This window comes from Micropterus salmoides, unplaced genomic scaffold (genome assembly GCF_014851395.1).
Source record: "Micropterus salmoides isolate LMB-PRFRI ecotype aquatic unplaced genomic scaffold, ASM1485139v1 Ms_hic_scaffold_7, whole genome shotgun sequence".
Classification (NCBI taxonomy): domain Eukaryota; kingdom Metazoa; phylum Chordata; class Actinopteri; order Centrarchiformes; family Centrarchidae; genus Micropterus; species Micropterus salmoides.
The window spans coordinates 35,479,961-35,492,415 of NW_024044459.1; the positions used below are offsets into that span (position 1 = coordinate 35,479,961).

The following is a 12,455-nucleotide window of genomic DNA, read 5'->3' on the forward strand; positions in this document are numbered from 1 at the left end:
TACAATTAAATCTTTCACTCATTGAAACCAAAGATTTTCAGAACCAAGAATGTCAAACGTGTCCAAAACGTTGAGTCGTCTTGATTCATAATTTCCGGTATTGATTCAATTATTTGTTTTTCATGCGTTTCCTTCAGTTTTTTCTTTCCCTCTTCATTTGTCTCCTTTTCCATTTCTTGTTTGTGTTTTGTCAGTAAGTTGTTGATTTTTTCCAGACTTCCTGCCTTTTTGGTCACATGTTTTACTAATTCATAAATCTCGCCTTGATGAGTTTTCTTTAGTTCTTCTTGTTCTTTCTTTAATTGTTCTTCATTGTGAGCTGAAAGTGCCTTTAAGATGTCATATTGTTTATCTTTCTTTTTCATTTCTTCCTCATGCTGTTGCTTCAGAGTTGTAAACTCCTTTTTGTGTTTCTCTTTGAAGTCATTAAACTCTTCAGCTTTCTGTCTGGCCTCCTGTTCGTGTGTCTTTTTCAGATTCTCCACTTCTTTCTTATGTTTCTCCTCTATATCGTTTTTCTCCTTTTCCTCTCTTTCTCTTCTGATTCTGTCCTCTTCCTTTCTTTTCTTCTCATCATTTTCTCTTTCCTGTTCATATTCTTCTTGAAGCTTTCTAAGTCTTCTTTGTTCCTCCTGTCGTCTCTGTTCGTCTTCTTGATAACGTTTTTTCCACCATTCATTTTGTGTTTTCTCCCAGTTCTCTCGTTCTTTTCTCATCTCTTCTCTGCTCTCCTTCAGCTTTCTGTCAATCATTTCCTTTGTTTCTGACTCTGATCTTATATTTTGCTCCAAAGCTTCAACCTTTCGTTCCCACTCCTGTCGTTGAATTTCTTCCTGTTGTTTTCTCTTCCTGTCTTCTTCTTCTCTCATTTCCTGTTCTTTCTTTCTATCCTCATGTTCCTTCTTTATCTTCTCCTCCTTTTCTTTAAGTTTTTTCTCTCAGTTTTCTCTCCTTTTCAATTTCTGCTCTCTGTTCTTCTTTCTCTTTTTCCTCTCTTTCTCTTCTGATTCTGTCCTCTTCATTTCTTTTCTTCTCATCATTTTCCCTTTCCTGTTCATATTCTTCTTGAAGCTTTCTAAGTCTTCTTTGTTCCTCCTGTCGTCTCTGTTCATCTTCTTGATATCGTTTTTTCCACCATTCTCTTTGTGTTTTTTCCCAGTTCTCTCGTTCTTTTCTCATCTCTTCTCTGCTCTCCTTCAGCTTTCTGTAAATCATTTCCTTTGTTTCTGACTCTGATCTTATGTTTTTCTCCAAAGCTTCAACCTTTCGTTCCCACTCCTGTCGTTGAATTTCTTCCTGTTGTTTTCTCTTCCTGTCTTCTTCTTCTCTCATTTCCTGTTCTTTCTTTCTCTCCTCATGTTCCTTCTTTATCTTCTCCTCCTTTTCTTCAAGTTCTTTTTCTCTCAGTTTTCTCTCCTTTTCAATTTCTGCTCTCTGTTCTTCTTTCTCTTTTTCCTCTTGTTCTCTTCTGATTCTGTCCTCTTCCTTTCTTTTCTTTTCATAATTTTCTCTTTCCTGTTCATATTCTTCTTGAAGCTTTCTAAGTCTTGTTTGTTCCTCCTGTCGTCTCTGTTCGTCTTCTTGTTTTTGTTTTTCCCACCATTCTTTTTGTTCTTTCTCATATTTCTCTCGTTCTTTTCTCATCTCTTCTCTGCTCTCCTTCAGCTTTCTGTCAATGGTTTCTTTTGTTTCTGACTCTGATCTTATATTTTGCTCCAAAGCTTCAACTTTTCGTTTCCACTCCTGTCTTTGAATTTCTTCCTGTTGTTTTCTCTTCCTGTCTTCTTCTTCTCTCATTTCCTGTTCTTTCTGTCTCTCCTCTTGTTCCTTATTTATCTTTTCCTCCTTTTCTTCAAGTTGTTTTTCTCTCAGTTTTCTCTCCTTTTCAGTTTCTGCTCTCTGTTCTTTCATTCTTCTTTCCATCTCTTCCATTTCCTCCTCATGTTTTCTTTGAAGCTCCTCCCTCTCTCTCTTCATCTCTTCTTCCTTCTCCTTCAGGATTCTCTCCATTTCTTTCTTTATAGCTGCCTCGGCCTCTTGCAGCATCTCATTGGTGTAGCAGCTGCCTCCATTTTCCTTCACCATGCTGTCAATCTTGGTTATCAGCTCACTGACTTGTGTGCGGTTTTCTTCATCACAGTTATCAAACAGATGGTATCTTCCTCCACAGTCAGAGATCAGCTTCTTAAAGGAATCATCACAGTCCTGTTCAATGTATTTTTCAATGGACACTTTCTCATGCTTTAGTGTATCTCCTCCAGTTAAAAGAATGATGGTGAACTTTTCAGCATTCTTCCCAAAGCCTTCCTTGATGAGTTTTAATGTCTCCTTCTCCTCTGGTGTAAATCTGCCGATCTGTAACACCAACAGGAAGACATGTGGTCCTGGAGCCAGAAGACTGATGCATTTCACCATCTCCTCATGAACCTCTTCATGGGACAAAGTTGTGTCAAACAGACCAGGAGTGTCGACCACAACGACCGGACGACCGTCCACTTCACTCTGTGCTTTCTGACAAGGTTTGGTGACTGATGTTTGAATTGATTTGGCTTTAAACTCTTTTCTTCCTAGAATGGTGTTTCCTGTAGAGCTCTTTCCACTTCCAGTCTTCCCTATCAGCACAATCCTGAGACTCTCTGGACTCTGCTCCTCATCATCACCTGCTATATAATAGACCTGGAGTTAGTTAAATATTTACAGCAGCTACAGTGAAGGCTCAAGACTGTGATGATCAACATGGTTCAGGACACAGAAAAAACAATTTAATTCAAAGTACTTACAAGTGATCATGTTCTTCTTAATCAGCCTCTCAAGTTCACCTTGTTGCCTGTTGATATGTTTCTCTTGTTGTGTGAGCTTTTTCATTTGTGCACGTGCAAATGTTACAGTTTTATAGCAGGATGGTTTATTTTCAGAATGAATCATCTTTTCCACCATGTCCAACAGCTCTGGGATCTGCTGCTTGTCCTTGATGTTGAGAACAACATATCTTCCTCCACAGCTCTGACGGAGCTCCTGGATGTCCTTGTTTTCCTTTACAAAGTTAACAACAGCTGGAGCTGCAGGATCTGACTCCACAGTGAACAGAATCATGGTGAAGTCATCGACTCGAGAGCTGAATGTATTCTGGATGGTCTCTAACTCTCCCTTGTCTTCATCAGTGAGGGGACCCACAGGTAGGACCAGGATGAAGGCATGGACGCCCTCAGGATCACAGAGGGAGATACACCTGAGTGATTCCTCCATCACTGCCTCCTGAGGTTTTCCATACAAGGCAGGCAGCTCCACCAGGGAAACCCAACGTCCACACACCTCTCCCTGATGTTTAACACACTCTGATGAGACGGAGACTGAATGAAACTCTGTCTGACCTAAAATGGCCTTGGCTGCTGAAGTCTTCCCTGCTCCTCTCCTCCCACACAGAACCAGGTTCAGAGGGGATTTGCGATCTGCTTCTTCATTTAACATTAGATATCCACCTCTGTTGTCACTCACTATATTTTCCATTTTTTGGATCACTTCTTGTAGGTCATTGTTTAAAAGACCTTTTTTGTCAAAGTGGATTATGTGCTGCCTATGTTTGCAGTCTTGGATGAGTTGTTTGACTACGTTATTCTCTCCCTCCTCATCATGTGTGCTGATGACCATTGAGTGTTTAAAAGCATCTTGACTAAACAAACTCAGGATGAACTTCAGTGTTTGTCTGTTCTCCTCAGTGAAATCAGAAGGCTCCACTAACAGCAGCAGAACATTTGGTCCAGGAGGACAAAGAGTCTCACAGCTCTTCACCTCTCTTCTCAGCTTCTCCACAGTCAGACTGAAGATGTCTGGAGTTTTCACTACTGTTAATGTTTTTCCTCTCCACTCTCCATGGGTCACTGTACTGTGTTTGGTTGTCAAAGGGTTTGGCAAATTGAATTGCTTGTGTTGAATGTTGCCACTGATGAAGTTGCTAAGCTTTGTCTTTTTGTCCTCTTTTTTCCCCAACAGCAGAATTCTGAGTGCAGACACTGTAATATAGAACAATATATTACAGTGAGATAAGGTCATGCAAAATACATATTTTATTATAAAAGTCAACAGTGAAAAAGAGACCAGCAATTGTAGCAAAATACCGACATGCTCGACTTAAACTAAGTAGCCTCTATTCAACCATTTACTAATGCACTGCAAGGCACAAACTTTCTCTTTTAAATTTTTACAGTATATCAAAAGGGCATCTCAAAAAATTGTCGGTGCAAAGTGCAAAAGGGTTTGTTATGTCAAATTAAATCATTTTTTGAGAAAATTTTTTTTTTTACAATCACTTTGGGACTAATTTTAGAACCTTGAGGTTCACAAGACTCACAACCTATAATTAAAATGCCCATTTTTTAGAACTCTTGTTGCTTGGATACAATACATATACCAACCAAACCAAGATCATTTGTCCATTGAACTTAAGTCACCTGTTCAAAATGACAAAAGTATTACATTTTCAAAACTCTATTCACACATTACATTTCAGATGACTTTTCCTTTCATTACAATCATCTAACTATCAATTGATACAACTGCTAAGAATGATAATTACTGCATTACTCTTACAGTAATGCACAGCTTTATGTAACTTGATGATGAATATTCCATGTTTAGATCATGAAAGTTTCAGGATAAAGAAATCCATTGACACCAATGACTAATACTAAACTAGCATGTACATCCATGTACCTGAACAACACGGGGCCAACATCATCAACATGTGAGGCTATATAGGAAGATGATGTGGTGGGACACAGACCTTGTATTTGGTCATATTATGCAGCTATTTGTAATCTTTCATGATGAGCTAAATCATGTCTGTAGAGCCTATATCATTGTGTGGGATAATGTCAGGATTGGCTGAAGCAAGCCCTGCCTACTTCTTGATTTCCGATCGTTATTCCAATTGGTGCGGCTTCTGGCTATCTCCTCCAATCCTCTACCGCCATCCAGACCATCCCCCTGCTTAAATAGCAGCCAGACTGACAGCCTCTTGATCAGCAGCTACCTCATTGGTATTGTGTTCTATTCTTGGAAATGTATTATTTCCTGTAGTAGATTCTGTGCATAATGTACTGGTAGAAGTAGTTTACAGCGAGTATTAACAAGTGCAAACTGCCTGTTTTCGTCCAAGCCACAGGGGGCATGATATTGTGTTGTGTGGTAAGGCCGATTCTGGTCTCAGCCTATTTAAGTTCCTGTATTGTTACAAACAGGTGTGGTTAATTGAAGAAGAGGAGCACACAGTTTTTAACTGTGCTCAGATTATGTTGTTTATTCTACTTTATTTTACATATTATTTATTGTAAGTGGATGCAGGAAATAAACACCTTAAAACTGCAAACTTTTGGAAAAGACTGCATCGTTTTTTAGGTGTTATGAGTTGTAGTTTTTTCCCTGAGTTTGAGTTTTTTGCCATTGTTTCATATGTCTATTTGCCTGTTTCTCTCGTTCCTTGTCCTTAGTAGTTTATGTCTCGTCCTTTATCTTAGCTCTTGGTCCTGTGTTTTAGTTCTTTGTCTTTGTTCCCAGTCCTGTGCCTTGGTTATGTTTTAGTATTTACTTCTTGTTCCTCGTCTGCATTATTTTAGTTTAGTCTGCTCTGTATTCTGTGTCTTAGCACCTCGTTCTGTTGCTCGGTTCATGTCTTAGTGTTTTTGGTTCTATCCTCTGTCCAGTATCAGTTATATAGTCTGTTATGTGTTCAGTAACCTGTCATGTCTGTTCTCTCCAGTATCCCTCTGCCTGACTGTCTCTCTGTTCTCCCCTCTGCTCTCTCTCTCCCTACCTGTGCCTCGTTAACCTCATGTCTGTCACCTGTGTTGCTCCCGCCCTGCTCGTTATCCCTGGTATATATGTGTGGTCTTTCTGTTCAGCCCTTGTCCGGTCATCGTTCGAGTTACCCCCTGTCTGTCATGTGGATATGCTCCATCTTCTGTTGTCTGCCTTGCTCGTCTTGCCACCTTGTTTCCTTTGGAGTTTGGATTATCTTGTTTTTTGGACTCTACTACCAGCCACTCTGTCAGTAAGTGTGCTCGCCTTTTGTTTGTTTTCCCTCAATAAACCCCCGTTGAACTGTACCTCCTCTGCCTTGCATCCTGCATTTGGGTCCTCCAACCTGCCTTACCACCACTTACCATAACATCGGGTACACGTTAGAAACAATAAGTCAATTGGCAACCAGTAGCGGCTAAATATAGGGCATAGTCACTACAAAAGTTAAAAACTGCTTCACTTCGGATCTGTGGGAATCTACGCGTTGTCAATTGGGGATCAACGCGGTTTGGAGACGGGACCGAAGCTGGACCGGAGCAGAACCAAAGGTAGATCGCAGCTGCGCCAGAGTGTCTGGAGCAATACCAGGTGATCTAGGCTCAGCATTAAGATGCCACTGCATCTATGCCGGCCAACACTGGGGTATGTTCAGCGCTGATTAAATTTGAATAATGGCCATTGTTATGTGTGCACACTTACAAATACGTAAATCCAATGCATTGGTTGCAATCGCTTTGAACTGTGTGCATTAAGACTTGGACATGGATGTAAGCCATTTTGTGTATTTAAAGTGCTACTGACTAATAATTATGGAAGAGGACAATCCGCAGTCCTGCGTCTCACAGACTGATGATCTGATTCGGAATGAGACTGAGTTTGATGGGAGTGTAAAAGGAGAACTAGAAAGGTGCTCTGTGGAAAAGCGCTCTACTAAATTAACACCCAAAGCTTTGTGTGGGAAAATGGACAATTTACAAAAGGAAAGAAAAAGTAAACTAAATAAATTGTCTGTGTTAAAGAATCATTGATTTGATGGGTGATAGAAACTTTGAAAAGTACAAAGGTATTTGTGATGAAGCAAGACAAATTCATGTCACTCTGCTGGGGTTATTGCCTAAAGATGAAGCGTCTAAACATGAAGTATGGTACCAAGCAAAAATGTTAAATGTGAATATGTTTATTGCTGATGTGAACAACTGGTTGTGTGATGTTCAAAGTCACCCTGTTGATTGTAATGAGGATAAAGAGGAGGTTGTGGTTGAGCATCATGACAGTATCTCAAATGTTGCATCGAATACCTCTATCCAACAAGTCAAAAAAGCTCAAAAAGCGGTAAAACATCTTCTCATACTTCATCGGCAGGTGTTAAAGCAGAGGCAGACAAGGCTGCACTAGATGCATGCGCTGCAGGAGCAGAACTTAAGGAGTAAAAAGGAGCAGCTTGAGCTGGACAATGAAATTTCAACTTCTATGGCTAAGTTAGCTCTTCTCCAAGCTTGTGACAGAAATGTTTCAAGTGTGAAATCAGATGGAATGGAGACTTATTTTGAAACGAGGTCTGAACACAAATACATACCTGCATCTACCAATCCAAATGGAAATAAAATGAGCCTTTGCATAGGCAGTCATCAAATCATTTAAAGGACCCACCTCACCACAGTAAACATGATGATGCCAAAGTTCAACAAGAGATGCCAACAATACCTACAGTAACTTTGGGTCCTCTGGAACAGCAAACCAACCCAGCATTCATCCATACGTCTCTACCATCTGACAGCAATATTCAAGCACCAGGAGATCTGTGCAGCTTGCTGCAGCGACAGAATGAAATAACATCGGTCCTTGTTCAATCACAAACCTCAACCCTAACCCATTTATGAAAGTCTTTGAGCATCGCGGGAAGCAAAAACAAACAATAAGGGGGACTGCCTGTACTATCTTGAACAATTTACTAAGGGACAGCCAAGAGATCTTGTACGCAGCTGTCTTCATATGGCACCAGACAGAGGTTACACTGTTGCCAAGTAGCTACTGAAGGAGCATTTTGGAAATGAAATAAAGGTCACAGCAGCCTACATGGAAAAAATTACTGGCTGGCCAACTGTCAAGTCGGAGGACATTAAAGGACTCCAAGCTTTTGCAATGTATCTGCGTAAATGTTCCAATGCTATGACGGAGCTTGAATATCTACAAGAGCTAAATATGCCAGCAAACATGAGAACTGTGATTCAGAAACTTCCATATAAGCTCAGAGAACAATGGAGAGTACAAGCATGCCAAATCTTGGACTACATCAACCAAAGAGCTTGTTTTACTGACAGTGTCAAATTCATTGAGAAACAGGTCAGAATTGCTTCCGATCCAGTCTTTGGTGACATACAGGACACTCCATCTCAGAAAGGAATCAAAAGTAAGTCTCAAATGAAACCACCTTTCAAAAGAAACAGTTTTGCGACTCATGTGTATTTCTGATGAGTTAAAATTAGATGATCAAATGAATAAAGCACAAAAAGAAGGTAACTCCTGCAACAAGCCAAACCCGAATTCCCGTCTGTATTGTACACGTGGCCATGCATTGGAGCAATGTCCACAACTGGAGAAAAGGACTCATGAGGATAAGTTATACTTTCTAACGGAGAAAGGTCTTTGTTTTGGTTATTTATGCCCACGGAATTTAAGCAAGAATTGTGACAGGTGCATTACTTGCAGACACTGCAACCAAACTCATCCCAGCATTTTGCATATTGCAGAAAAAGGAAAGAGCTGTCCAAGGAGATACAGAACTGACCAAAAAAGGATTTGAGAGTTGTGCTACTACTTCAACTTGTGGCTATACAGGGGCTGATAATGGCATTCTTCCTATTTTGGGTTTCCAAGTTAAAATCACAAAGGGAAATAAAGTAATCAAAACATGTGCTTTATTGGATCCAGGAAGTACAGGCACCTTCTGTTCAGAAAAGTTGGTGAAGATGAAGAGCAAAAATTCATTTGCGCACCATGGGTCATAATAAAGCGGTACCAAGTTGCATTATTAATGGCTTAGAGATCTAAGAGTTTGCTGGAATACACTTCTATGAGCTTCCTGATGGTTTCACTCAGGAGGAGGAGATGCCTGTGTCAACAGACAACATCATCAGTGAGGAGAAGTTGGCTAAATGGCCATGATTTTTCATTCATTCATTCATTCATACCTTTATTTAACCAGGATAAAAAAACTAATTGAGATTAAAAATCTCTTTTACAAGAGTGTCCTGGCAGGTGGCAGCAGCGCAGTTACAAATAGATACAGAGACACTTACAGGTAAATACATAGACACACTTTCACTCATCATATTCAAATGTCATCATAAAAAACCTGGGTCCTAAATAAATTTAAAAACAGTGACAGACTGCCTTTCTGCAAGGTCCTTTAAAAAGCCTTTAAAAGAATAAAGTGAGACCAACTCCTTCAACTATAGTTAATTCTGAAGCTGATTCCATGCAGATGGTGCTGGAAAAGTAAAAGCCTTTTTGCAAAAGTCATTGTGGGTTTTCGGGACTGTAAATAAAAACAGATCCTGTGAGGGCAGGTGATATGTCCCTGCAGGCCAGGATGTAAGTGTTCAAATAAGGAGGAAGAAGTCCTAACACTACCTTATAAATAAAAAGATGCCAGCGCATCCAACGCCGAATGCAGAGGGAGAACCACCCGACCCGAGAATACAGCAAACAGTGATGAGTGAGAGATTTTAAGTTTGTGATGAATCTCAGTGCTCCATGAAACACAGTGTCCAAAGCATGAAGACACTGGGAGGTTGAAAACATGTATAAAATATCACCATAGTCCAAGACAGACAAGAATGTTGCATTTACAAGTTGTTTTTTTGCTTCGAAACATAAACAGGACTTGGAAAAAAAAAAAAACTAACTTCAATTTCAGTTTTTTAACCAAATCTTGGACATGCAATGTAAAAGACAGTGATTGGTTAATGGTAATGCCCAAGTATTTGTAATGTGACACTTCTTAGATTTCTGTACCAGAAAGTGTACAAATGGTTGGGACATTGTTTTTAGTTGATTTTCCCAGAGTGAAAGTCATGACTTTAGTTTTTTAGAGTTTAGAACCAATTTTAAAGTTGCCAGATTATGTTGCAAGATGTTAAAAGCGGACTGTAAATTTGTGATTGCTTGGCCTAATGTGGACACAGAAAAATAGAGAACAGTGTCATCAGCATAGTAATGATAGTTTGTATTTTTTATATTATTGCAGAGGTTGTTTGTATAAATGATAAAAAGAAGAGGCCCAAGGATTGAGCCTTGAGGCAACCCTTTTGAAATATTTAGGGAGGCACAAGTGAGGCCGTCTACTTGCACACATTGTGTTCTCCCTGATAGGTAACTGTTGAACCATCCCACTGCTTGTTCTGATAGTCCAGTGGAGGTGAGACTTTGAAGGAGTATTTTATGGTCCACTGTGTCAAAAGCTTTTGAGAAATCAATAATATTGTCCAAGATTTTGACCAGGTCATTAACATCTTTTGAAACAGCTGATGTTTTTCCTGAAACCGGACTGAAATTCATTCAGAATATTGTTATTAATTAGATAGTCTTTTAATTGCATGCTGATGAATGATTCCATTTATTTTCCAACAAAGGTTAAAGTCAAGGGCAACTGGACTTGGTTGAGGATCCTGGAAGAAGTTTCGTCCCTCATCCAAAGGACTTCTTCAGTTCTGACTGACTGGCAGGGAAACTCAGCTATTTAACCTCAGTGGGGTCGTTGGCCAGGGTCATCGATACCGCTGGTTCGTTAGTGTTCCTGGTTGCGTCGTTAGGACTACCGGTGGCCAAGACTGAACGACCATCGTTGGTATCGTCACCTGAGGCCAATAGGTTACGTTTGTTGAGTTTCCTGGGAAGTGATGAAAGGGCCGCATTGTAACTGGGGGATAAGTGGTGGCGTAGACCCCCTCCTCTGTTCAATGACAGCTTCTCGAACCGGGTGTAGATGCCTTCCTTGACACCTCTTTCAAACCATCCATCTTCTCTGTCTAAAATGTGCACCTGGTGGTCCTCAAACGAGTGGAGGAGTTGGCCCTTCTGTGTTGAGCCATGCGTTTGTGTAGTGGTTGTTTAGTCTCCCCAATATACAGGTCTGTGCATTCCTCACTGCATTGGACCACAGGACATCGTCTACATAACAGGCTATGTTCTCTCATGCAAGACAATGAGCAAAAAATCTTGCATGTCAAATCTATCCTTGCAAAAAAGCAGCATTAAATTGGTCACAAGCTTCCTCAATGGCTTGAATGAGCAGTATTCTCCTCAATGGGATTCAGGAAGGGAGAGTGTGTAGTTTTATTCCCAAAAGTGTAATACTGAGAATATGCTTATAGTTGGGCAGATCCGGAGTGACGTTTTGATCCTTGAATGTCTGGTTTCACGAACTGCGTATTAATTAAAGTTTGTCCAAGCAATCTTAAAAAACTTAAGGTTTAACTGGTTCATATTGAAAACTGTATTTTGTTGTCCATTGTCTAATGACTGATTCAATGAATAAATTAATTTGACCACAAGTTGTCGTGTTCGATGGAAATATTTGCTTTGTTCTGTGCGAAGCACGGTTAGCCAAGTTGGTAGAGTGTGCGCCCTATTTACAGAGGCTGAGTCCTTATTGCTTATTATTGGGGGTGGCGATGGCGTAATGGATAAGATGCATACCTTTGGTGACCCATGTATAGCAATTGTAAGTCGATTTGGATGAAAGCGTCAGCTAAATGAATAAATGTAAATGTAAATTGCAGTGGCTCAGGTTCAAGACCAGCGCACGAGCCTTTGCTGCAAGAAAGTCCACCACAGCCAAATACCAACAAAGTGTAAGGCAGGTCTTGAAAGTCAGCTGAATGGGAAGAACAAGATCTGAACCGCAACACAGTCATCAAATACCCTGCTGGTATAGTTAACTGGCCAAAGGAGGAGTTAGAGGCCACTGACACTCACAATGCATCGAAGGTTTCACCCCAAATCCAGCACCCTGGGACAGTACACTAAGCGTAGCGTGGGAGGCCGAGGTCTAGTGAGTGTCAAGACCACTGTCCAGGATAAAACAACAGATCCAGGAGTACATCAGGAAGATGGCCCCCAAAGGCTTAGTGAATACCTCAGGAAGCAGATACCCGAGGGTGAGGACAAGGAAGACGAAGAACCTTCACGGAGAGACAAGCTGTCAAAATGGAAGACATCTCCTAAGGTAGTTGAGAATGACCGAGCTAAGATCCTGTGAGACTTCAAGATCCAGACTGACAAACTGATAGCTAACCTACCAGACATCGTGTTGACTGACAAACAGTAGGAGAAGGCTACAGTGATAGATGTGGTAATCCCAAGCGAAAGCAAAATCAAGAACAAGGAACACTAGAAGCTTGAAAAATACCAAGGGCTGAAAGAGGAGCTAGAAAAGATAAGTAAAAGCAACAGTGGTAAGTGGTAATTGGTCTCTGTCCAGAAGAGTGCAGTCCTAGGAACAGCTAAGATACTGCGCAGAATCCTGGTGGTGGTGGTCCCTCCACCAGAGACCAAGAGGACCTCTAGAGCATGGGACTCTTTCACTGTTAGTGTACAGATACATGCACGCCAAAGTTAGTCATGGAGTTCCACAAGGATCTGTCCTCGGACCAATC

The 12,455-nt window shown here is 40.7% G+C and overlaps 1 protein-coding gene across 1 annotated transcript in view; it reads right to left on the minus strand.

Annotated features, from left to right (window-relative positions):
* Nucleotides 1-12,455, minus strand: part of LOC119891614 (GTPase IMAP family member 8-like) — a 21,225-nt gene continuing 8,770 nt past the window's right edge. Inside the window, exons 3-5 of the mRNA XM_038703391.1 lie at nt 2,781-4,010; nt 1,488-2,660; nt 1-553 (exon numbers count right to left, since the gene is read on the minus strand). Coding sequence (XP_038559319.1) covers nt 15-553; nt 1,488-2,660; nt 2,781-4,010 — 2,942 coding nt within the window. The 3' untranslated portion in view covers nt 1-14. The remainder of the gene's footprint in view (nt 554-1,487; nt 2,661-2,780; nt 4,011-12,455) is intronic.